The sequence below is a fragment of the Penicillium bovifimosum genome (assembly GCF_028826915.1).
Source record: "Penicillium bovifimosum strain IBT 22155 chromosome Unknown utg000005l_segment0_segment0, whole genome shotgun sequence".
NCBI lineage: Eukaryota > Fungi > Ascomycota > Eurotiomycetes > Eurotiales > Aspergillaceae > Penicillium > Penicillium bovifimosum.
Window position 1 is genome coordinate 420,802 of NW_026622714.1, and position 24,439 is coordinate 445,240.

Genomic DNA, 24,439 nt, shown 5'->3' on the forward strand with positions numbered 1-24,439 from the left:
TCTGCTCTTTAGCTGGTCATCTCTATACTTCTCAAGTTCTCATCTATTTCATGCTAACGCTGAAGTCTAGGCATTGAGTGTCATCTATAACTACCTATATCCATCGTCTTTGAATCAAGAACTTTCCCATGACCCAGGAATCATCCTCCAGATGATCATATGAATGTAAAGCCTTACTACGGATTGCAGTACGCACATCTACACAGCCAATATAACTATGACCCCCTGTAACGCGAATGATATTGACATATCGGAAGTAATGATAATGATCTGCTCTACCAAGCATCTTCAGGAAGAATAGCCCTAAGCATCCTATACGAGCAACACAAAAACCAGACACTCAAACCCACGAAACAACCCCAATCATATACCAACACGAACGAAAAGATCCTCCACACCATTTCCCATCACCTTTTCGTCCGATACCAATTCCCCACCGAATCCCCAAGACACTCCCCAACCGTAACAGCTACCTCGAGCATCAGCAACCATCAGAACAACTCTCTCAAAGTAAAGCAAAACTTACGAATCAATCCACGCCTCTCAACCTCTTCCAACATATTCACAACCAAAAGCTCAACAGTATACTGATGCGCATCATGCGCCAACACAACCGACCCACCCGCATCGACCTCCGCCTTGAATTTCTCAAAAGAAATCCAATTAGAAACCGGATCATCATGCTCATAGTCCTTAGTATCGACACTGGCACCGATGACATGGTATTGCAGGTCTGCCATGGCGGTAAGCACGAGGGGACTATGTCGGAGGAAAGGGAGACGCATGTAAGTCGGGAAGAAACCGAGGATGTGCACGAATGCTTCTTCGAGGGTTGTCATTTGGTGGATTATTTCTTGGTAAGAGAGGGTATCCAGTGAGGCGTGGGTGTATCTATGAGAAGGTTAGATGTGAGCTGGGTACCGTGTGATTGGGCTTAGAGTGTAGGTCCTTAGAGTGTAGGTCTTGAATGATTGTGTCCTGGAAGAGAGTGTAATCAACATACGTATGAGATCCCAGCTGGTGTCCTTCCTCATAGGCACGCAGTACCAGATCTGAGAAGGCATCGATTGAGCCCTTGTTGCGACCGTTTAGGAAGAAGGTTGCTCGGGCACCGTGTTGGGCGAGGGTGTCTAGGATCTGCGCTGTATAGATGTAGGGGCCGTCATCAAAGGTGAGGGCAATTGTGCCAGGAACTGTACAATGGGTGAGGACTGCTCCGTAAGGCAACGCAGAGGTTAGAGGATGAGTGCTATTGGCTTGGAGGTGAGTGATATTGGCGATTTGGGTAGTATTGCAATTTCCGGTAGGAGCGGCTTGGGATAAGCCTGCAATCAAAACCAGGAATGGAATTAGGAGGTAATTCATTGTGAGTATTGGAATGTAGTAGTAAGGATATTCAAGGAGTGTCGAAAAGGGGGATGAGGTTGGGCTGTCGCGCGGCAGGCCATCTACTTCGCAGCTTCCTGATGGACACTCCCAATGACGTGGTGGAAACTGTTGTATATGGCATTGAACATTCTCGATCTGATCCCCATCTCGCAGGAATTTACATCGCATAATATAATATGAATACATCAACTTGAAAGGTATCAGGATAATACATCCAACCCACCAGAAATGAAACCCAACAACCACTCAACCCTTCCGAGTGCTCTTCTTCATCGAACGTCTCTGCTCCTTCTGAGACTCCCGATCGAGGAACTTGCGCTGTTCTTCGGCGCTCATGCCGCGCAAGATACGCTCACGCTCATCCTTCTTGATCTTCTCGGCGGCAAGGCGGCGTTCCTCAGCCTTCTCGTCCTCCTCGATACGACGGAGCTTCTTAATCTCCTCATCGCGGACGTTACGGATCTTGCGCATAACCTCAGCACGGAAGTGGGCAGAGGCGACCAGCTTGTCAGCCAAACGCAGGAACTGGTTGAACAGGGGGAGAGTGGAGGAGTAGCCAGAGACGGAAGAGGCGAGGTTGGCGGAAAGCTGGATGCGCTTCTTGGGGACGGTCTCGTCGATCCTGGGAACACAAGCCTGTTAGTAAACCATTCAATTGCTACCTTGAGCCGAAGCACTTACTTGGTGGGCTTGTCGACGGGCTGATCGGTGACGATCAAGTACTCAAAGTTGTTACCGGCCTGCTCAATAGCCTGGATCAACTCCGGGGTGAGGAGAGTATCGCTGATCTCAGCACTCTCGGTCATCACAGTGACCCAGGACGGAAGCTTGGGGTTATCCTTGGAGAAAGTGATGGAGGCATCGTAGCGGTCGTTGCGGAACTGGCGCATGTGGCTCTTGTGAACGACAGCCCAGATGAAGCCGTCATAAGTCGAGCTGGGAACCTTGAGAGGGGCAGTGTCCTTGGCGAGTACGGGGACCAGGTCCTTCTCCTTGCCATCAAAAGCGTACAGCAGAGCCTCGTATTTCTCGACGGGCGGCTCCCAGCTCTCAAAGAAGAAGCTGAAGACATACTCCATGATGTAGGTGATCGGATTGTAGCGCTTGGGCATCTTGAGGTTGACATCGAGGAAGGCAACGTTCTGGCGGCCCGTCGCATACGCGGCGAACTCGCAGGCAGACCTCTCCTTGATCAGCGACTCGGGGTTCGCCAGCTCGACGGTGATGGCATCCTCAGAGGTCGGTTGGGCAATACCCTCAAACCCAACAACGGCGAACTCCTTCTGAAGAGAAGGGCCGTGGGCTTGTGCCCAATCCCGCGCCTTGCGGCGGTTCTTGCGCGCCCCCCAGAGGTGGAAGAGGACAATGAAAAGGATAACTGGCATGATCATGGCCTCCTGCTTGAAATCGCTCAGAGATGTCCTCTCCCACACGCGGTACCAGGCCGTGTAGGGGACGGCATTGGGGGCCAGCGTGTTCACAGCGGGGACGGTGGTGGTATCGGCGAGGAGGGAGGCAGGCGATGGATTGGGAGCTTCCACGAAGTCGGCGAAGTCTACCCGGGGTCAGCCGAGTAATTGAAATAGACCAATTTACATACCATCATCAGGCTTAGCTCCCTGGGAGCCAAACACGTTCTTGAACATGCCCGCCATGTTGGAATTGATGTGATGGGGGGAATGGAAGGGAAAGGAGTGGGAAGGAAATGAGAGGTCCCCGGTACGGAGCTAAGTTCCTCCTGGTCTAGCGCGCTGTCTCCAGCTTTTTTAGCCGGTCACTGAGTACGGAGTACGGAGTATGGCCTACATATTTGCGATGGGAGGGAAATTAACAAGAGAAATTAAATAGTCCAAAATCCAGAGTTCCATATTGTTTAAGCCCATGTCCCACCCCCCCAAAAAAAGAAATGCAAAGGCTGCTGAGCGTGGTATTAAAAAATGAAGCCCAGGGAATCTCAACGCCAACTGTACAACGACAGACCCCATTTTTGTTACAAAACCGCTCAGAATAACAGAAAAGCTCCAAAGGGAGAAACAAGGCAGGAAAGGTCAAGACAACAAAAGAAAATCGTAAGTCATGCTCCTGAGTTACTCGAAAGATACTCAAAAGGATAGGATGTGAGTGGGGATGTGAACCACTTAGTGGCCGTATGCCGGGGGAGGAGTGTCTTCATGCTGACGGCTCCAAAAGCCGCTGCATGCGTTTGTCATGAGTTTATCCTCGCGCATTCGACGTGCAATTTCGCCGGCGAGCCGCTCTACCAGGACAGAGTCAACGTTCTCGGTGTTGACCTTGTCATCCTTAGTGAAAGGGAGAGCATGCGCAGGCAACGGCGGTCGCTGGCTAGAAGATGGCCCCGCCTCAGCCTTCTCGTGGTAATTACGCACAGTAGCACGAGGAGTGGCTTCGAGATCCTCAGCTTTCGGGCCGCGAATAGTCTCTTGGGAGTAGGACAAGTCTCCGTCCCGACGCGTTGAGCGGGAGAGGCTGGTCATGTGTCTTTCGGGGATTATGGGCAGGTGAGAATCGGCCTCGGGTGCAACGGGTGGAGTCACTGGGTCATCCGCCTGCTCATTCAGGATAGGCAGAGGTGCTGATGCGATAGAGGGGGGGTCGGGACGACTCGGTCATGACACTACCGTCGCTCACACTCATTACGTCATCCGTGGTCTTAGGGCGGCGCAAATCGACAACACGCTTCTTCCGTTTCCGAGAATGGGCTTTAGAGTGGCGTCCGGCGCCCAGGCTCAAGCCATATGTACTGCTGGTGAACGAGTGACCGGATAAGGACGGTCGGCTTTGCAAGGAGACAGTGCTGGCGGTGTCGTGCAGGGAAGACATGCTACCCATTTGAGAGTGCGTTCGCGATAGAGTCGGGCTGAGCGGGGATAACACGTTTGGAGGGAATTCGGTGACGTCGATGGGAGCTGTCCAGGCGCGATACACCACTTCCTGGATGGAAGGAGTGAACAGGGACAGGGTACGTTGCGAATCGGTCAGAGCGGCCAAGCGAAGGAGGTTCTTCTGCGAGAAGAGAGAGTGGGTTTCGACGGATGAGTCCAAGGAGAGCGAAGCGATCTCAGACTCGTTCAGGGCGTTTCCGAGAGCGTCGACGGGATCCTGTGGTGGGCTGGCGAGAGGATCTTGGCCGGGGCCTTCGCTTGCCTTGCCTGTGTTGTCTCTCTCGTCATTCATTTCCTCCCCTGTGCGATATTCTGGAACCCATAACCGGAGCGACAGTCGATGGATGATAGCTGGCAGCTCATCCATGAACAGGATCCGGAGCTGAGCCTCGATTTCCTTTTGTAGAAAATCACGGACGAACGGGATCGAATCAAAGGTGGAGGAGACCTTGAGCGATTCGAGTGGATCATTGCGAAATACGACTGTGATTCCTTTCTGCTTTGAGAAAACCAGTATCACAAAGCCGGAGAGCTTGAAGTCGGAGAGGGTGATTTGGAGAGGGATGGTAAGCGGGGTACTAGAATCGCGATAGTGTTAGGAAGATGATTCGTGTGTTTCATATGCCAGTTACTCGCGATGACTTACGCAGCGGCGACAGGTACTGGCGATGCGAAAGTTGGTCGCGTGAGGAGGAAGGTATTCAATGGATTCGCCTGAACTCGGGTCTTCAACGTAAGAAAGGCGTCGCCGGTATAGGACATCTTGAAGATTCCACGGAAGCGATCTTCGGCCAAATCGCCAATCTCCAGAATCTCCAGTTCGGGTGGGATAGAACCCAGGTTCAACTCGGTGACGTGAATGTCATCGACGATAATGGGCGGTTTCGGGGATTTATTGAGGGCGGCAGTGAGCAGATCTTGGGCGCGAGTGTAAAAACTCGCGTCCGCCATCAAAGGCGACCAGTTGAAGTTGAACGCCATGCCCGGGCATTGAGAGTATTAGGAAGTATAGAACATTGGAGAGTGAGGGAAGAGAGAGAGGCGGGAGGCGGAGGAAAACGAAAAAAATAGGAAAAATGCAAAAGCGCACCCGAGGCGCGTGCTCTCCTTCACGGGACTTGAATCGGCCTTTTCTCTTTCTTTTTATTTTATTTCTTTTCTGCTTGCTTTTACCAGTTTACTAGTTATTCTATTTCTAGTCTGAATCACGAGATATTTTGATGGCTCTTAGTATGCCTCCTCTCCATTCTTTGACGAAAGATAGGCACGTACGTCACAAGTGTGTGACTTGCAGGGACCACTTCCGGTCAGCCCCGGCATGATGTCCACTGTGGGTGGTCTAGAGCCATTCACCGTTCAGGGATATTCGGCTTGCATGTACCCTAGCGGTCCCTAGACCTAGTCTCTTGTTTCTTGCCTAAGTATTTTTGGTTCCGAAATCTGGAGAAAGGGGAGACACGGGCAGTTTTATCTGACCCGAGGTATGTGTCTTGGCCATACTTCCGGCCTCGTGTAGGAATGACTCTATTCGAGAGCAACATTGAAGGATGCATATCCCTACCTACTGTGTACATAGTAAGATAAAGGGGTAGTAACTATACTAGGATTTGGTTGATCGTTATTTTGTGCGCAAGCACTAAGGAGTAACCACCAATGAGTCTATCAATAATTAGGTGCCATGTACTGCGTACACTGCCAAAGACAGCCACGAGCTGTAAATCTGCAGACTGAGTCCACGTTCGTTTCATGTAAGGAGGCTGTCGAGGCCAATCTCAATATGCAAATCAATAGAACTAAGGCCTGCCTCGTGTGAGTGGAAGTAAGTCACTTCTCCATTCACGGGGGTTGTGCCTGGTTCCTGAATATGGAACAACTATTCGCCCTTCTCCCTTCAACCGACATCTTAGTCTACTCCGTAAAGCAAGATCAATGAAGCTATGTACATAGTACTCCGTGCATACACTGCACAAGAGTGTTTACCGGAACAGGAAGATCGGCAAATGGATTTCACTGCGGCAACCCACGCTAAGCCCCATTAGGCTAAATGTCAACACCGAGAATTCATCGCCAAACGCATCTTTCTCTACGTCTTGTCAACATCCTAACCTCTATTTCCAGCCAACACATACCCCAGATAGATGAACTGGGGTATAGGTTTCCTCCACAATGTCAACCCAGCCACCCGCCCAGTTCTCGGTTTACACAACGGAACCTAAACAATCCAAACCCAAAATGGTCACTCAGCGAAGAGTCTATGGCAAACGAAGAGTCAATGCTCCTAGAGCTGTTTTTGATCAACCGAGTCCAGCCAGAGACACCACATTTACGGAGGTCCGCTATGCCGATCCCGTAGAAGGCCTCCAAGCAAAACTAGCCCAAGTAACGATCCAGGACGACTCGGCACCTCAAGATGCGACCAATACACAAAGCGAACAGCGAACATCGAGGCAAACTACTTCTAATAAATCAATTGTGTCGACAATAGAAGACCTCCCAAATTCTCCCATCGCCAAATCCTCTATCATATCCTCGCCATCGACGACTCAGCCGCCATTGAAGACTAAGTCAACCTCATCGAGGGCCAAACCATCAACAAAGCCTAAACCACGACCTACCGAAACGATGGTAGAGGTCCAAATTTGCTCAAACCCCACCGAGCTACCACATACCAGACTAGAGATACCAGACATTACGCTTCAGCACCCAGCCGATGATCGAGAAAGATCGCAAACACCTTTCGACAGACGCAGAACGACAAGCAAGGATCGAGCGGCCATGCTGCTCTCAGGATCTGTCATTGACAGTGCAGTCAACGACTATGTTCGCCCAATCCTGAAAGAGGCGCTATCACCAATTGCGGCGCAAGGAGTTCAGAAGTTTGATTCGTGGGCCTCGCATTCGGAAGACATGTTCTACGTCGCGAAACTCGCAGAGGGGTCCTTTGGGGATGTCTACAAGCTCCATCTCCGAGAAGAAACTTGCAGACCAGCGGTATCCAAATCCAAATTGGCCAAATTGAAATCATATGGCGACGGAGTGTTCAAGGTCATGCCGCTGCGGGCTAAGAAGGGTGTTGGGTCGAAGAAGCACACAAGCATCGACGACATCGTTTCCGAAGTCAAGATGCTCAAGTACCTCGATCCGGTTCCCGGATTTGCTCGCTTCAGAGAGATCCATGTAGTCCAGGGTCGCTACCCAGCATCATTCCAAACTGCCTGGGACCAGTACAAGAAGACGAATAAAGAGGCCCTGAACCCGAATCCATCCAGCAAAAGATCATACCCTGATAGTCAGATTTGGGCCATCTTGGAGATGGATGATGCTGGGTACGAGCTAGAGAAGTTTGCCTGGTCATCTATCTTCCAGATTTATGACATCTTCTGGGGAGTTGCAATGGCTCTGGCCCGAGCGGAGTTGTTTGCGGAGTTCGAGCACCGCGATCTTCATTTGGGCAATGTTTGCATTCGTTCGACGCGGGATGACGGTCGCTTGGATCCTCCCACCGAGCTCGAAATTGTTCGTCATTCATCCTCCAGCGGATTTGGCATCAGCACCCTGCAAACCACTATAATCGATTATTCGCTCTCACGGGCGGAGCTCTTGCAGGGTGACGATCCCGCCAATCCGAAACCAGTTGTTGCCTTCACCGACCTGGACAAACAGCAGATATTTGATGGAATCAGCCAAGATGAGGATGAGATGATGCAGCGGAACACGTACCGATAGTATGTTAGCCCACACTGCATCTCTCCGATCGATTTACTGACATTATGATTAGCATGCGAGCAGCACTTTATACCGGCAATCCCCTCGAAACAGAGAAGGTGTCGACCATTCCAGGGATTTGGGAAGAGTACGCCCCACGAACCAACCTGGTCTGGCTGCTGTTCATGCTACAAACCCTCTTGAAAAACCGAAAGCCAGAAGCACCCACTGCTCAGCTACAGCGAGTGGCTCTTGCAGCTCGCTCGCCCAACAGGAAGATCGCAAACCCGCAGACAGCTAAAGGGAAAGAGCAGAACCAGCCCGGCTTGCTCATCAGGGAGCGTCAGACCATGGACCTCCAGGCTGGAATATCTCAACTCCAGAACACACTCGAGGACAGGCTAAAGGCTGTTCTTGAACTTCTTGATTTGGAGCACGGGCATGAAGATATGTGCTGTGCTGGTGATCTGGTTGCCTATGCGATGGATTCGCAATGGCTGGCTGAGGAAGACTTCTATTAAACATTCTTGATACCAAAGCGTTTATGCATTGTGGGGTTACATTTGGTTTCTATTTCCATGGTCAGAAGACCGTTTATACATATTGGGGTTTGGGAGTTTGGACACCTGGTGCATTGGAGTCCCCGGCATAAGGGACGGGCATGTATGTGGATGATCTGGGCCTTCTACATACAATTCTATCATTATATACCTACACATTACTTTATCTTCCACTGGATCATTCATAAGATGGACACAACTCATTTCGTTTGTTAGAGACCACATCCCATGCCAACTACCATAGTTGCACGGAGTACGTCGCCTCGAAATGCAGTATGTATCTTTCTATTCTAACCAAAGACCTTGGCATAGCCCTAAATTTTCTTCAACCGGGGACAATAGCCCCGGAAATATTATCAATCACCATTACCATTACCATTACCTCGGAAATCCCAGGGGGACGACGGCAAGAAGCCAAAAGCAAACAGCCAGCCCCGAGAGTCCGAGACAACAAGCAGCTGGTAAGAGCCCACAGAGATCTTTGATGCAAACGCATTTTGTTCGCACATTTCGTTTTCACAATTGACACACGAATCCTTCATGCGTGTCATGACGCGACATGTTTTTCACAACATACCGCTTTCATAAAAGAATCTTACATAGCATCATTCCCTCCAGCTCTGAAGAGCTTAACCCAAAGCTCCGGCCTCTTCCAGAGCGAGAAGGATTTATGATCTTTCCAATCCAGAGATTCGGGAAGAAGTTCGAGATCGAAGTTCCATAGACATTTGGCGAGGATCAGGCGCATTTCAGCGTTGGCGAGGCTGGGAATTGTCTTGTTAGTATACGTGAGGAAAGAGATGTGGCAGTTGGTAAGAGAAGAAGGTGAGGGAACTGACTGTTGGCCAAGACAGTTACGGGGACCGTAGGAGTAGGGTTGGAAAGCCTCTTTCATGTCTGAGTTGTACTCGTCTGACTCGTTCAACCAGCGTTCTGGGACGAAAGACTCGGGGTTCTTGAAATGTGTTGCGGCGTGGAAGGCGGAGTAGAGGGAGATGGAGACTGAGACCTGTTTGCCATTGTATTGTCAGTAGAATGTCTTTTGTCTTTGCTTTTTTTTCTTGTTCGATGACAAAGAGATGACCTAGAGAAGGAAGAACAATGTCTGAAGAGTAAGCTTCCACTCACGCTTTCAGGGACATATCTATCATTAATCATTGCACCACCCTCGGGCACAATGCGAGGCAGCATTGATGGGATAGGCGGGTATATGCGCATCGTTTCAGTCAGCACAGCATTCAGATACGGAAGGTCAGTGAGAGCCGAGAGCTTGATATCCGAAGCTTTGGTAAAAGCATTGCGAATCTCCAGAATAAGACGATTATACGCATCTCTGTTGCACATCAGGAAATAGATGCAGCCGGAGAGCAGAGCCGCCGTAGTCTCGCTACCAGCCAGAACAAACACGGCCGAGTTGGCATCAATCTCCGACGGAGACAAGCCCTTTCCATCCTTGGCGTGTTTAAGGATGTACGAAGTAAAGTCCGGACGGGAAGTGCCCTTTGCAAGCCGACGACGGATCTTATCGACGCTGAGCTGGAAACTAGCCTCGCGCTTTTCCATCAAATGCTTTGGAATCAAGACCTGGACCAAAGGCACGAGAAAAGGATAGAACCAAAAGATTTTCAGGTATGCGCTTGCCTTGACGGCATCCAAGATAATGAGAACCCACCAGTGGTATTTGCTATGCGAGAGACATCCGAAGGGCTCACCGAAAGCCAGGTCACCGATGAGGTCGAAGGTAGTGAAGTTGAACCAGCGCGTGATATCGATATCAACCGACACGGAACTACCAATGAGACCGTGCAGTTTCTCAATGAGCATATCGGCATAAGTCTGGAGGATCTCCTCCTGCTCGCCTAGGGCTTTGTTGGAGAAGGCGTGGGTGAGCAAACGGCGCATGCGGGTGTGGTCGCCCTCGTTGGCGGTGATGATTGCATTGACGCCGTTGGGAGTGGGTGTGTACAAAGCCGGGTCCTTGAGGAAGATCTTCTGTCCTTTCTTGCGGTGACCGTATATGTCCTTCCAGGCCGATGCGGCGCGGTAAGCGAGCGCATTAGGTGCAATGCGAACTACGTCTCCGTACTTGTCATGGAGACGCTTGATGATCGAGTGCTGCTCGCCTCTGATGTCCCAGAGGATATGGACCAGAGGTGTGATGGCAGCTAGCTTGGGGCCGGGGTAGTGGCTCAAAGGGTGGAAAAAGAGTGTGTAGATAATCCAGCCGATAAAGTAGATGGGCAACTGTAGGTTATGAACTGTATGAGATACGATTCCTTTGATTGGGCTTAGTATAGTTCTGTCTCAGTACTCACAATGGCAAAGAGACAACATAGAACTCTCCAGAAGGAGTGGACGGTTAGGGCAGGACTCAGTCCGACCATAGCCACATAATCAGAAAAGACCATTATGGACAAGAGGGGAGAATTAGAATACAAAACTAAAGTCGACGAAAAGGACCTTTTTCAAGAATAGACACGAAATGAAGGCTCCAAACGAGCAAACGAGCGGTGTGCGAGAGAAAGACGGAGGGACGGGGTGAAGTAAGTGAGCGATGGAAAACAGAGAAGAGCAGGGAGCCGGTTGTGGGATGGGATGGGATGAGTAGGGCCTATACCTTTACGAGGAGCTTAGAAGAGGGCTGGGAGGAGTTGAGAGTCCATCACGTTCTGTCTACGGTTTATAGTTGGAGCATTTAGTTACATCTTGAAGACCATTGATGCGAGTTGCGAAGACGAAGGAGACAGCCGGCAAACTTGGACTTGACAACGTAATCTAGGTGACGGTAAAACTGCCGCCTCAGGAAGTGATGTGATCGGCTTCCGGAGCGAACATGAGCAGCTCACTGAGCAAACTGATCGCTCACCCCGATGCTCAGGCTGATCAGCCTATTTGATCTCAGTCTTCCTCTCCAATCTTTAAGTTGCTCCGACTATAACCGCACTGCTTGCTGCCTACTTTCGGCGTTCCTGGGATCGAAGGCTAGGATATGACGGATCCCCATATTGCTATAGTAGTAACTTAGTCTCGCCCTCTGAAAGAGATATAACATGAGCGACTTTGATTGAGCCATCGTCAAAAACCTTGCTCTTCCCAGACGTGCCTAGCAATTTTCTTCAAAATATCGTCGTCAAGGCTGATGTTTATTTCTTTCGGGATGCTCGGTGGGCGAAGAAAGAGCTTATTGAAGCTGATAATAAGCGGCTGGCCCCGGAGGTAGACATGATTGTTATCGCCTTTGCTTATGGTAATGACTTGCTGACGTTGGACCCTATTGTTCACAAGTTCCCATGACTCCAGCACGATGTTGGGCGAGCTCCGACCGATCTTGACTGTGATGACCATTTGAACATCACCGTTTGATTCGGAAAGCCAGAACCGAGCATCGGACGTCAATTTGGAAGGCGACTCTGAAAAGCTCGTTTCCACGACAACCGAGGGCCATTTCTTCGTTCGAGCTCGAGGAAGCCTTCTTGGTAAAAATTGGCAGTCGGGTTGTTTAGCGGAGCCATTTTCTGCTTTGCAAATGGCGGATCCAAAGGTTTGAAGACAGTCATCGAGGCCCATTGGCTTAAGACAATCAAAAAAGAGCCTTTCGAATACGCGTGCCGCAATTTCATGAGCGCGTGAGACTGTCATTTTGACAAGAAGAAGGTGTTGGGAAGAGTTGTAAGAATTCCAGCAACGCTGAAGGATATTGTCGTCCGAGTTTAGGAAGTCACGACTGAAGGCCTGCTCATTAACCTTGGTGAAGAGCACCCATTCACTGGCCTCGAATTCCTCTTCCTGGCGACTTAGTTCCATCTTTACAGTTTCTAAAAACTGTTTAGTCCCCTTGTACGGATACCTTCTGATCGGGGGTCCTAGATCACCGAGAAAGCTGCTGCTAGAGGCCTTGTCTAGCTCAGACTTTATGTTCGAGGACATAGTGGTCGCAGTTATACCGTCCCGTGCTAGTGTGAAAAAAGAAACATTCCCATATTGACTGTAGGCATTAAGAATTATCCCCGACCACCTGACGCTGATGTGAGTCATGTGACATAGCCTGATTACGATCTTTAGCGCAATAGACGTCTACGTGCAGTGATATTATACATCTTGTTCAATGGCTATTTTGATGCTAGAATTTTGGAATCTCGTATGTTCGTAGCTAACCGTTTGTTGTTACTCATTTGTTGTGACTTTCACTGTTGCGTTCGTTGCTAGCCGTCCTTATTGTGACATAAACGGTTATTACCCGTCGTCCGTTTATTACTACCTATTTACTACTACCCGTTTATTACTATCCGTTCGCCGTTCTGGATTTATCAGCTTGTTTCTTAGTATAGCTAGGCCTAGGCTCATAAGGGTAGGTCTTGGGTAATAATCTTGAACTTAAGGCCACACGCGGCCAGTATAAGGTAGGTGGTAGTCGAGACTCTGACGCACGGGGTTAAGGAAATTATTCTAATTGAGGTAATTTCTCAATTTTCGAGTCGCAAATGTTTGGGATTGACGTGTATAAGGCGTTAAGTCGCGCTTTGGTTTTTTCTGTGACGCTACCAATCAGATAATGGAGTCAACAGATGGCAAAGGGTGCATGACACTACGATTACTTGACAACGCACGGTCTGGGGAAGTGGACAGAAGGATCATACACGAAGTACACTGAAAGGAGCTAAGGTTGACAGAGGCAGGATCTCTTAAGCATTAGAAAAGCGGCGTTGAGTATTGTCCAGAACTAACAGAAAGACCTCTCCTATTTTTCAATTGGCGACTACAATTGGATAACATAAGAAGCGAGACATGACAACATGCCTGGATGTCTACCCTGAGAGTCCCGAGTGAAGGGTAAGCAGATCACTGAGCAACCATGAGTGCTCGGGGAGAAAACGGAAATATTGCACAGAAACAGATCACTTGCCTGGTTGATGACTAAGAACCTGGTAAAAAGGACGCCTAAGACAGCGTCAAGAGTAGCCGTTTTCCGCATCGAATTTACCGTTACCTAGCGTTGTGGTGTAATTTGGTCCAACCTCCTAGGCAAACGGACATATGATCTCTTGACATACAAGGAAGTCACGACCACATGTATATGATAAAATAGTATTTGCAACTCGTCATTAGTCGTGATCTCTAAGACAACTATACCAAACCAATCTATATGAAACCGAACTCAACCACTGGCAACGAAGAAACTCAGCAAGCTACCGGCAGCTAATCCGCCTACGAGAATCAGGCTCATGAAGCCACCAGCAGCTGCTCTCTCATCCGCAACAACCCAGTGACTGGCACCCATCATACAGCTTGTTCCCAGGTATCCATTTGTAACACCGAAGAGGAGCTGAACAAGGAAGTAGAATGTGTCACTCTTGACAACAGCACCATGGCCATTGATATTGCAGAGTTGGTACATGGGAATGAACATCATTCGGGCAATGGCCACAACGGCAGCCATTTGAGGATACTCTCCCAGTGATATCCCCGGAATAGCCACCCCCAATCTTCCGATTAAGTCACCCAGGTTCCAGACCAACAGTGCTAAAGGCACAAAGACACTGGGATCGTAGATCCGTGAACTGGTAGGGTCGTTGACCGACTGGATCTCGGCAGTGTAAACGGGGAACACCATAGAAATCATGAAGCAGAAGAACACGGCGAATACCAAGAACCGCAGCTTCACGAACAGAGTCCAGAGACTGACTGTCTTAGCCTGTTCGTGCTCATCCGTGACAGTCTCATCGTTCTCTCTTAATACCTTTTGCCTTGAAGCAGGTTGATGCCTGAGCAGATATAGGAATGCCAGCAGAGCGATAACCGAGACACCCGTAGATGTTAGAAAGTAAATAAACGCCGACCTCGATGAAGTCGTATGAGGCATACTGGGACCATCATCTTTGCCTTCACTCCCTTTCGATGGCACCGCCAGAACGGAAAAGATCTGAGCAATACAAGGCAGCACGCCCGCAACACCCTGCCCACCCATAATAGCCTGCGTATACTCCTGTCGACCGAAGCTCGAGACATAAGCGAAAACACCATTCTGATTGATACCAGTCGCCAGACTGGCGCCGAAGACCATCACCATCAGGAATGCAAAGTACACTCGCGGCGACGCATCATGCATGACGACCGCCGAGAAGGCGAGGATCGAAAACACGGCGCAGGTCATCAACAGCGAGAGCGTCACTCTCCACGGGTACGAGGCATTCTTCTGTAGCTTTGCCAGGACATAAGCGGTACCGAGGTTCGTGACTGTCGACACAGAAAGAATCGAGGGTTGGTAGTGCAACCTTGTCCAGTCGTCCGACTCAAACCGGCTGTAGAAATATGGTGCCGCGGCAAGGAACATGTTCCTAGATTGTTCTCTGCATTAGTTCCATGGTCGTTCCAATGCATGCATATAGCTTATTTCCTCTGGATCACCTACCAGGCCCATAGCATAGACACTCCTAGGAGGAAGAAAATGCTATATTGTAATCTTGAGAATGGGGACTGCTGGTCTCGCGGTGTGTATCTCGTCTCATCGGCGTCTTCTGCGGTGGACTCTGGTAGTCGCTCATACGCCACCCGACGGGCGATGAGTCTGCGGATACGATCCATTGCTGTAGAGTCACTCCCCCTTGTATAATTAGGGGTTGTGTCAAGAAGAGGGGGTTATCTCATAGCAAAGAGCTGTATGCGTCGTTCAGGTCGGGGTCAGGTGCATATGGCCCGTGACTAAGCCCGATAACACGATAAGATGCGGATAAGGACGCCAAGGACTACCTAACAGCCCCAGGACTTCCAAGAGTGTAAGGGGGCCCTCGGCTTCCACCCTCATGATATGCAGGGCCAATTTCTCCACAATCATCTCTAATGGCCTCTTTCCAAAGACGCTCATGCCAAGCGCCATCGTAATTATCCTCTGATCCATCCTCCACCCGCCACTGCCTCACCACATTCCCACAATCATCTAAAAATACATGTAACAGGCCTCCTCCGTTGACCGCCACCTCATCCTCCACAAAGATATGAGTAACAACACAATCGGCCTGATAGAAAGCATACCTCTCAAGAGGGTTCTCCTCAGAGGGGTAATTTTCAGCATCTACAGCCTCCCTGAGGCTCTCCTCTCTGAGACCAAGATTGACACGCTCATCTGTGACACGCTCAGGAAATAGTTCCAGGGCGGCTGCCAGATCCAGGCCACTGAATAAACCTTCATCGTCGAGCACTGCTCCCCCATAAGTCACCCATTCTGCAATTTCATTGGCAGACCATAAAGCCTTATGGCCCTCGTCATTGGTGTAGCAGAGACGAAGCCAGCAGCCAACTTCAGCACCAGTATTATGAGCACAATTGCGCAGTGCCTCAGGCCGTATAGGCCGAAGAATCTCATCTATTTGGGCTTCAGTAGGAGTGGGTGATGAATTGCCTGGCTGGTAAGGCTAATAGGTTGGTATTTAGTTCAAGGTTATGAATATTTTAAGGGCAATAGAATATAATCACCAGTCTGCCTTCGTATCCCAACGCGAGAAATTGGCGTAGAAGCCTTTGGCGACGGTCGACGGGGAACTCGGAGGGGTCTGGGTGAGACTTATCCCATTCGGAGAGGAAAAAGACTTCCACTGCAATGCTTCCCCAAGCAGGTATTTCGGGATTTTCGTTCTCAATGATATGGACAGGCATTTCGTCTTTCGCGTAATTTGGAAGATGTGGGTTGGAGGAGGAATTATAGGAAGTGATCGTTGTCCGATCGGGACCACCTCATGGGCGATTGATAGTTGGGGCCTGTTCATTGCAAGAGTACACGAATGTGCACTTATTTGGGGCTCACCGACTCTTATATTGTGACACTACTGAGCACCTTATGGAAGTAGAAGCCAAAAGAATGAAATTGATATCAACATTTGTACACAGTTGCTGAGAACTTAGTGTCTATCGCCAAATTCAAAATGCGGAATGTCTAGAGGGAGTATGAGATGAGAAGACCGACAGGAGGTGGGAGATGGGAGGTGAGAGGAGAGTACAGATGGGGAACATCGTATGTTAATACATATTCAACAAGAAAAAATATCAGTGTACGAGGGTAGTGGTATCAGTAAGAGCGAGGGAGTACGACTATTCCTTCTTGCGGGGCACGGGCTCATCCTCGTCCTCTTCTTCCTCCTCTAGCTCAGGCTCGGCCTCCTTCTCGAGCTCCCAGAGCTGATCTGGCTCAATAGCCTTAATTGGAGGAGGGTGTGTCTCGCCTCCGCTCATTTGCCACTCCATAAGCTTCGTGAAAGCACCATCTGGACGGGCGCTGAGCTCCTCGTAGGGACCTTGCTCCGCGACCTTGCCGTCATTGCCAAGAACAATGATCGTGTCAGAACGCTTGATGGTGGAAAGACGGTGGGCAATGCTGATCGTTGTGTTGTTACCGCGAAGCAGAGCGGCCAACGCACTGTTGACGAGGGTCTCGGATTCAGCGTCCAGAGCGGAAGTTGCTTCATCCAAGATCAGGATATCGGGGTCCTTGATGAGGGCGCGTGCAATGGCAATGCGCTGCTTTTGACCACCTGATAACTGGGCCCCACGAGCTCCAACGTGGGTATCGAGGCCATCGGGCTGTAAACAATTAGCGTGGGTCATGAACACGGAAGTTGAGCAAACTTACGAAGTCGCTGATGAATTGACAATTGGCCTTGCGAGCAGCAGCAATGATCTCAGAGCGGGTGGCATGGGGCATGCCGTAGGAGATGTTGTCGGCAATCGTTCCAGAGAAGAGCACGGGTTCCTGGGAGACTACACCGATCTTTCTCCGAAGAGACTTGGCGTTCATCTCCGTGATATCTTTTCCATTGATCAAGACCCGGCCCTCAGTGGGTTGATAAAACCGGAGCAGAATGGACGCAATGGTTGATTTTCCTCCTCCAGATGGACCGACAATCGCAACGTTGGTCCCTTGAGGGATCTCAAAGTTTAATTCCTGGAAAATCTTCACGGCAGGACGGGTGGGATAGCTAAACGTGACGTTTTCGAATCGAATAGGCCCGCGAGCGGTCTCAACCCTTTGACCCTTAGTAGGGTGAATGGTAGGCTGACGGTCTTGTAGCTCGAAGAGTCGACTCGCCGCACCCACACCTTTCATAAGCTCTGAGTAGAAACTGGATAGGCCAAACATACTCGAGCCGGCATATGCGGTGTACATCAAAAAGGAGGTCAACTCTCCAATGGTGATTGCACCTGATTGAACCATCCCACCACCAGCATACAGCAGTGTCAAAATGGTCAGATTTCCCATCAAGCCAGTCTAGTAAGAAATCTGTCAGCAAGAAAGCATCGCCCGAATCAGAAGAGTCAACTTACCGAACTGAAGAAAGTCGCACTGATCAAGGACTCCTTCTTGCCAAGCTCGAAGATCTTGCGCACTTGCTTATTGTACCTACCCACTTCAAGAACTTCGCCAGCAAAGGACTGACTGGTCTTAACGTTGCCCAACCGCTCTTCGGCAATCTTGGTCAAAGAGCCCAAATTCTTTTGAATCTTGCGACTGAGGTTTCTAATGGCACGACCGTAGAAGAGAGCACCGAGGCCAATTGGAGGAAGCAATACAAGCAAAATCATGGATAACTTTGCACTGGTATAGGCCATCAGACTGAACCCAGCTGCGCCACTGACACCAGCTCGTAGTCCATCAGACAAGTTCTGCGTAATACTCTTGCCAACAATGATAGTGTCAGAGCTAAGGCGCGAGATTAAGTCACCAACTCGGTTTGCATCGAAGAACTCGGCATCTTGCACGAACGTCTGACGGAAAAGCTTTGAACGCAGCCGGGCAACAATTCGCTCACCAACAATTCGGAGAATGATTATGCGCCCATAGTTCGCACCAGCGCCGAGGAATAGGACTCCGCCGAGGGCAGCGTAAAACATGGGCATGCTGAGGCCGAACAATTCGCCGCCACCTTCAGCCGCACTTTTAGTTGCACTGTCCATAATTTTGCCGATGGAGAAGGGAACTGCCATTGTGATCGATGAGGATACCAGAAGGAAAAAGAAGGCAAAGCTGAGCGCCTTCGATTCAGGCCGAGCGATCTTCAAAAGTCGCCAGATTTCGCCGAACCCGGACTTCTTTCCGCCATCCTTGTTGAGTCTGGCGCTCATATTCACCTGAGCTGCCTGTGCTGCGCGCTCGGACAATTCGAAGCCCTTGTCATCCTCTTCGAGAGGTTCCGGGGTAGTCCGGGTGGAATCTTTGGCGACGGCAGGTTTCGCTTGGAGGAGACGTGGTGTCGAACAGAGAAGGCGGGCTTGAGAGGTAATGCGAGAGGAAGAGTTGGTATTATTGGGAGTGTTGATTTGGAGCAAGAGTGGGTTGTGAGCTTTCCGGAAAGCACCCGAGGCGGTTGAATAGAGACGACTTAGCCCATTGTGTTCGCCGTGGAGGACATTAGAGGGGATCGATTTGGTAAAGACATCGGGGGTGAAATAGCCGTATGGTCTTAGGGCTTGCCGTGGGCTGACACCCACGGCCAGAGACATGGGCAGTCTGGCACCGCGCATCTCGGAGTTGGATCGGAAGACGCTCGAAGCACAGAATTATGATGATGTCACCGAATGAGACGTCGACATGCCATATCTGAGTGAGTTAAATTCGAGTTTGCGATTATTACATGGCACGCATTTGAGCTCCGTGGAATGTGCGGTGGATTGTGCGAAGATATGGTTAAGCTTCGCCGACGCATGTGGTCATCAGCAAGGCGGTTTTCGGGGCCGAATCTGCCCATATTGACCGCCCATTGGATTTGCCTCGACTTACCGCCCATGGAAGCTGATCGAGTGGTCTGGATACTTCGTCTGAGAGGGGGCCAGAAGCTGTGTTTATTTGCAGTTTCACTGTTCTGAACTGCTTCAGATCATCTTGTGGACACCCACTCCAATTCTACTTGTGCTTAAATCAGGATAACGTTTGTCCATCGTCTATCATTCGCGCCCTGCATACCCACCCCACCTCATACCAATCTACAGATTCACAAAATGGTGCTCGACTACAGCAAATGGGACTCCTTGGAGCTCTCTGATGATTCGGACATCGAAGTCCATCCCAATGTCGATAAGCGTTCTTTTATCCGGGCCAAGCAGGCTCAGATTCACCAGCAACGAGATCAGCGCCGCCACGAGATCAAGACCCTCAAGTACGAGCGAATTATCAATGATGGATTGCTGTCGCGCATCGATAAACTCCTCGAGTCTCTCAAGAAGCATGAGGACTCATCTGCTTCCCCCGATGAGTTCATTTTCACCACAATCATGGAATTCGCGAGCAACCCCGCCGAAGACCAGGCCCCTACCCCGCCGGAGGGAGTATACACACACGCGCCGGAACAGCCTAAATTCTCCCAGATGTTGAGCTCCCTAGTGGACCAAGTGAAGGCGGATATTAAAGATCCCAAGCCTGAGAACATGTTCCAGGCATACATTCAAGGTGTGAATGGGCACCTCGAAAAGATCCAGGGTCTTCAGAAAGAACTGGACGCGAAGCTTGCGCAACTTGAGAAGGAAGAAAGCTCTAAAATCACTAGTGATAAGCTACATGAAGGTTTCAATCAGTCACATATCACCAAGGCTGCGGAGAAAGCGAAGGCTGCTGCCAAAGCAAAGGAGACCTCCGTCGAGCTCCTGAACCCCGGCGCAGCAAGCTCCATGACCAAGGCCGATGATGAAGGCGATGATGACGATCCTGCCGATGTCGAGATTAGTCCGTTGGCGAAGAAATTTGCTCAACTCAAGCCTGGAGACTACAAGGCCTACCTGCAGTTCATCTCAGCGAACCCGGATATTGTCGCCGAGAAGGAAACCGATGGTTTGCTTGTAGAGGCATTCAACAACCAGATGAAGGGTAACGAGGAGTATGCTCGCCAGTGTGTGCACCAGGGTCTGCTTCTGCAATACTGCCGCTCGCTCGGTCCTGACGGTATCCAGCTGTTCTTCACTCGGTATGTTGATCTCAATTTCCTTCACACGATCTATTCTAACGAATTATTCCCAGCATTACCACCAAGGACCACCGCGCAGCAACTCTGTTCCTCAACGACGTCAATGACACATACAACCGCATCAAGACTCGCTCCGCTGAGCTCAACAAGAACAGCTCGGCATCCGACGAATCTGGGGGCGTAGAGCAAATCCAGCTGCACGCTGTTGACCCCGGTACTAAGATCACCATCAATATCCCCGCCGCCAACAGTCAGGATCCCGTCGAGATTGAATCGCGCAAGCTCTTCGACGCTTTCCCCGCAGACTTGCAGAAGGCATTGGAGACCGAGTCCCTGGATGAGGTAAACAAGGTCCTCGGAAGGATGTCCGTTGAGGAGGCGGAGGTCGTTGTGGAGCAATTGGGTAATGGAGGCATGCTCAGCTTGGAGGAGGGAATTGTGGATGCCACAACAGCCGAGGGGCAGAAGAAGCTGAAGGAACTGGAAGCTGAGGGTAAGGAAGAAGTCGGAGAGCCTGGCGGTGATGTTACCGAACTTGACTAAGATATCCCAACGTCGATGATGATGTGATGTAACGTTATGCATTTCTTACTCTTGGTTTATTGCCAATTCCTGTCTATTGTGAATTACGTTCTACATTTTACCTTCCACATACCCAACAACTCCAATCAGAAGTACTCGAAGCGTGAAAGAAAATCCGCGATTGGATATCGATGATGTCGATTTCGGTGAGATACTAATTTACAAAACCCCTGGCGACTTCGCTGCGTAGAATGAAACAAAGTAAAGAGAATAAAGAGATACAGCTGCCAGAAAGAAAAGTCCGACTGCCACGCGATGCAGGAAGGGGAATGTAGAAAGAAAATCAAATCGTACGAGAGTATGTCAGTAAACATGGGGGCACCACCGTCCTGACCGGGAATCCATTATCTATCCCACGCGCTAAAACAAACCACCTAGATTCCGCTGGAACCAGGAGCCTCCTTGTCCTTCCGAAGTTCAAGCAACATCTCACGGAAACGCTCCTTTCCAGAGCCGCTGGCACCGCCTGCGGAGCCCTTGCCTGAAACATCGACCAGCTTGGCAATGCGCTCCCAGCTAGTACCACCGGCGGAGGTATCCTCCCGGTTGGCAAGGAACTGTTCGGCTTCGGCGCGGGCGTGGGTGCGGTTCTTTTCGGCCTTGTTGTTGTAGGAAACGTAGAAGTCGTCGATATCCTCCTGTGCCTTCTTGACGGTAGCGGCCTTCTTCTCAGCGGAGACCTCTGCACGGCGGGCAATCTCAGCGTCACGCTTCTCACGCCATTCACTATCATTGAAAGAAACAAGTCAGTTTGGTGATGCAAGCCAGAACATGATGGCTGAGGATGCCGCAGGTTGTGCGCCTCGTGATCCGGGATCAGCAATTGAACTCACCGGACTGCATCTCCCTCATCCTCGGGTTCCTGTGTGCTTGGGTAGCCGGTACGGGGGAAAGGTGAGCCGGATCCAGTGATTGTGCCGCCGGGAGCCACGCGCTGTATAGATGTAACCCCTGGTCAGCATACTGTATGTTCACCCTGATGGAACCAATAGTCATTCCATACCTCGTTCTGATTCTGAGTCTCCACGGAAGGGAATGATGATTCAAAGTGGCCGATCTCCTCGACAGGCTCGTCGCCTCCACCAAGCAGGTCATCATCCCCGCCTACAGTCTGATCCGCAACGTGGTCGTGGGTGGTAGCGAATTGGTCGGCATCTTCGCCGAGTGCGGCGCGCTCACGGGCCAGGAAATCATCTTCGGTAGCGTCTTGGGTGTTGGCGACTTCGGTTTGGCCTAAATGCGGGTGACATGTTAGCTCCGGCGTAAGGAGAGCAAGTAAGGCGGGATAAGCATACCCTCAGAGAAGTCCTCTAGGGAAGGGAAACGATCCGCCATTCTGAAAGTTGATTGAAGCTGATGAGACGATTGAATAGAGGAAGTTGGATTAGGAAGGTCGTCACAAGCAGAAGGAATAAAGCGATTGGGTTGTTGAGAGTGATAAGAAGTAGAGGTGTTGACAAGTGTGACCGCAGTAGGCTCGGCGGTCCGTTGTTCTGCCGTTGCTAGGGCGGTAGGCTTATCCACGTTTCAAGCTTGGGGTACAAGCCACTTCAGCTTCACTCGTGCTAAAGAGCTTGGTAATTAAGATCTTCGTCTGCTCTTCCTCTGGTTTTGATCACGGGCAATTACCTCTAACTGCAATTGCGATTCGCAGCTCTCACCGTTCCAGAGGCGGTCAATTGCTACCTATTTCCTTTGCGTCCTTCACTTTGATTGCTACTTGCGCGCCTAGGATAATCTCATTTCTCATTTGTCTCTAAAGATACAACCCAAGTCCTTCATTGACTCTGATATCATGGCTTTCACCGATGATGCCGTTAAAGCGAAGCTCTCGGCTCTGAACGAGACCCAGGAGAGCATTGTGACCGTCGCGCAGTGGGTCATGTTCCACAGGTACATCAACACCCCCTTCTCTGTAAATGAGACCCGCTAACTTCTGGTGGTAAATTCAGGCGCCATGCAGAACGCACTGGACAGATCTGGTTACAGAAGATTCGCGACTCGCCTGCTCCCAAGCGGCTCAATTTGATCTACCTAGCCAATGGTACATACGATCCACCCCAAGCTCAGTTTCACTTGCTAACTATATTTACAGAGGTGGCCCAGCAATCTAAAGCCCGTGGCAAAGATGATTTCCTTATTGCATTCTCGCCGGTCCGTTTCCCCCTCGATCCGCCGCGGCGACTCCGACTAACAGAACTTTAGATCATCGTCGATGCTACTACAACAGCTTACAAAGGGTCGTCGGCGGATTACCAACAAAGAATTCGCCGAGTAGTGGAGGTCTGGAGACAACGCAATGTGTTTGACGGAGCTCTTTTGGACGCAGTCGAAGCTCGCATCGACGGTAAGCCATGTCAACAGCAATACAGACAAGTGGGGACCAACCGAACTGACCCATCTTGCAGAAGTTGACAAAACTCGCTCTACCACAAAGAAACAAACCCTCGGGGGCTCCTTCTTCAAGGATACTTCTTCGGGTTCCACCCCTAATGAACTACAACCTCTCGTCCCATTGCAGGTTGCCGTCAGCAAGGCTGTTGTCAACTCCAGCAGCTCCTCCACACTCGCTACCACAGAGTTCGACAAGCTCCATGATCCCAATGCCCCGAAGCCTACACTGCCTGTTCATGCTGCACGTCTCAGCTCGCTGCTGAAGACTCTCGCCAATGCAGAGAACTCCGTCTCTGAGGTTATCAAGTCGCGCCGTGCTTTGATCGACGGGCTTGAAAAGATCCTCGAGACCAACCGCGCGGAGCTATCGAAAGAGGAAGCCCTTAGCTCAGAGCTCGCGCAGAAGAAGATTTCGGTTGATAACAAGAAGCGCGAGGTTGAAGATGCGATCCTGCGCGGCCTGCCAAGCGGAGAGTCCCCTGCAGACCATGGCGATTCTAGTGGACATGAGAATGTATCTGCTCGCCCCGAAATCGAAGCCTTGACACCTCCCCCAGTGGAAGCTATCACACCTGTGGGATCTCCACAGCCAGAGAAGCAAGCGCTTCGCCACGGTCCTTTTACTGAAGAGGCAGACGACGACGCCTCGGAATGGAGTCACATGAACATCCCCGATATCCAGCAGCCAGACAACGGGACTGGTGTGAACGATCTTTCCGCGACTGCCCAGCCACAGCATGCCTTTGATATTGCTGCCGATGGCCATGCAAAGAGGCGCAAGATCTCGCATGGGGAAGAGGATTACGCGGCTTTTGCGGGCGGTGATCTAGATGCCGATGTTGCTGACCTGCTAGCCAACCAGGGCAAGTAAGTGCATATGAGGTCGGATACCTCCGGTCATGCTTTACTATGGCAAAGTGCATGGCTGAACTTGAATGTGTTTTACGGATGTTACCTTCCAATC

The 24,439-nt window shown here is 50.5% G+C and overlaps 12 protein-coding genes across 12 annotated transcripts; 3 read left to right on the top strand and 9 right to left on the bottom strand.

Moving 5' to 3' along the window:
* Nucleotides 1-407: 407 nt before the first annotated feature.
* N7515_005327 (chitin deacetylase) lies at nucleotides 408-1,365 on the bottom strand (the record flags this gene model as incomplete). Its single annotated transcript, XM_056666071.1, has 3 exons — nucleotides 408-469; nucleotides 527-891; nucleotides 1,004-1,365. The coding sequence occupies 3 exons, from the start codon at nucleotides 1,363-1,365 to the stop codon at nucleotides 408-410; spliced, it is 789 nt and encodes a 262-aa protein (XP_056519667.1).
* Nucleotides 1,366-1,635: 270 nt separating this feature from the next.
* On the bottom strand, nucleotides 1,636-3,044 carry N7515_005328 (CCDC47 family protein; the record flags this gene model as incomplete). The annotated part of the gene is made up of 3 exons (XM_056666072.1): nucleotides 1,636-2,011; nucleotides 2,071-2,944; nucleotides 2,990-3,044. 3 exons carry the CDS (start codon nucleotides 3,042-3,044, stop codon nucleotides 1,636-1,638), a joined length of 1,305 nt encoding a protein of 434 aa, XP_056519668.1.
* Nucleotides 3,045-3,527: 483 nt separating this feature from the next.
* On the bottom strand, nucleotides 3,528-5,273 carry N7515_005329 (MDM34 family protein; the record flags this gene model as incomplete). Its single annotated transcript, XM_056666073.1, has 3 exons — nucleotides 3,528-3,982; nucleotides 4,029-4,870; nucleotides 4,939-5,273. 3 exons carry the CDS (start codon nucleotides 5,271-5,273, stop codon nucleotides 3,528-3,530), a joined length of 1,632 nt encoding a protein of 543 aa, XP_056519669.1.
* A 1,185-nt stretch (nucleotides 5,274-6,458) lies between these two features.
* Nucleotides 6,459-8,518, top strand: N7515_005330 (uncharacterized protein; the record flags this gene model as incomplete). Its single annotated transcript, XM_056666074.1, has 2 exons — nucleotides 6,459-8,017; nucleotides 8,071-8,518. The coding sequence occupies 2 exons, from the start codon at nucleotides 6,459-6,461 to the stop codon at nucleotides 8,516-8,518; spliced, it is 2,007 nt and encodes a 668-aa protein (XP_056519670.1).
* Nucleotides 8,519-9,152: 634 nt separating this feature from the next.
* N7515_005331 (cytochrome P450) lies at nucleotides 9,153-10,965 on the bottom strand (the record flags this gene model as incomplete). The annotated part of the gene is made up of 3 exons (XM_056666075.1): nucleotides 9,153-9,566; nucleotides 9,686-10,801; nucleotides 10,873-10,965. 3 exons carry the CDS (start codon nucleotides 10,963-10,965, stop codon nucleotides 9,153-9,155), a joined length of 1,623 nt encoding a protein of 540 aa, XP_056519671.1.
* A 667-nt stretch (nucleotides 10,966-11,632) lies between these two features.
* On the bottom strand, nucleotides 11,633-12,484 carry N7515_005332 (uncharacterized protein; the record flags this gene model as incomplete). Its single annotated transcript, XM_056666076.1, has 1 exon — nucleotides 11,633-12,484. The coding sequence occupies one exon, from the start codon at nucleotides 12,482-12,484 to the stop codon at nucleotides 11,633-11,635; it is 852 nt and encodes a 283-aa protein (XP_056519672.1).
* Nucleotides 12,485-13,712: 1,228 nt separating this feature from the next.
* Nucleotides 13,713-15,139, bottom strand: N7515_005333 (nucleoside transmembrane transporter FUN26; the record flags this gene model as incomplete). Its single annotated transcript, XM_056666077.1, has 2 exons — nucleotides 13,713-14,892; nucleotides 14,967-15,139. 2 exons carry the CDS (start codon nucleotides 15,137-15,139, stop codon nucleotides 13,713-13,715), a joined length of 1,353 nt encoding a protein of 450 aa, XP_056519673.1.
* A 161-nt stretch (nucleotides 15,140-15,300) lies between these two features.
* N7515_005334 (uncharacterized protein) lies at nucleotides 15,301-16,207 on the bottom strand (the record flags this gene model as incomplete). Its single annotated transcript, XM_056666078.1, has 2 exons — nucleotides 15,301-15,966; nucleotides 16,028-16,207. 2 exons carry the CDS (start codon nucleotides 16,205-16,207, stop codon nucleotides 15,301-15,303), a joined length of 846 nt encoding a protein of 281 aa, XP_056519674.1.
* A 432-nt stretch (nucleotides 16,208-16,639) lies between these two features.
* Nucleotides 16,640-19,066, bottom strand: mdr2 (ATP-binding cassette permease mdr2; the record flags this gene model as incomplete). Its single annotated transcript, XM_056666079.1, has 3 exons — nucleotides 16,640-17,128; nucleotides 17,178-17,813; nucleotides 17,870-19,066. 3 exons carry the CDS (start codon nucleotides 19,064-19,066, stop codon nucleotides 16,640-16,642), a joined length of 2,322 nt encoding a protein of 773 aa, XP_056519675.1.
* Nucleotides 19,067-19,540: 474 nt separating this feature from the next.
* N7515_005336 (Hsp90 co-chaperone CDC37) lies at nucleotides 19,541-21,042 on the top strand (the record flags this gene model as incomplete). Its single annotated transcript, XM_056666080.1, has 2 exons — nucleotides 19,541-20,499; nucleotides 20,553-21,042. 2 exons carry the CDS (start codon nucleotides 19,541-19,543, stop codon nucleotides 21,040-21,042), a joined length of 1,449 nt encoding a protein of 482 aa, XP_056519676.1.
* Nucleotides 21,043-21,455: 413 nt separating this feature from the next.
* Nucleotides 21,456-22,596, bottom strand: N7515_005337 (clathrin light chain CLC1; the record flags this gene model as incomplete). Its single annotated transcript, XM_056666081.1, has 4 exons — nucleotides 21,456-21,791; nucleotides 21,920-22,015; nucleotides 22,085-22,314; nucleotides 22,377-22,596. Coding segments are annotated over 4 exons (882 nt in total), but the record flags the coding sequence as incomplete, so codon positions are not given.
* A 280-nt stretch (nucleotides 22,597-22,876) lies between these two features.
* Nucleotides 22,877-24,346, top strand: N7515_005338 (CTD-interacting domain-containing protein; the record flags this gene model as incomplete). Its single annotated transcript, XM_056666082.1, has 5 exons — nucleotides 22,877-22,974; nucleotides 23,034-23,125; nucleotides 23,177-23,235; nucleotides 23,287-23,428; nucleotides 23,490-24,346. The coding sequence occupies 5 exons, from the start codon at nucleotides 22,877-22,879 to the stop codon at nucleotides 24,344-24,346; spliced, it is 1,248 nt and encodes a 415-aa protein (XP_056519678.1).
* Nucleotides 24,347-24,439: the final 93 nt, after the last annotated feature.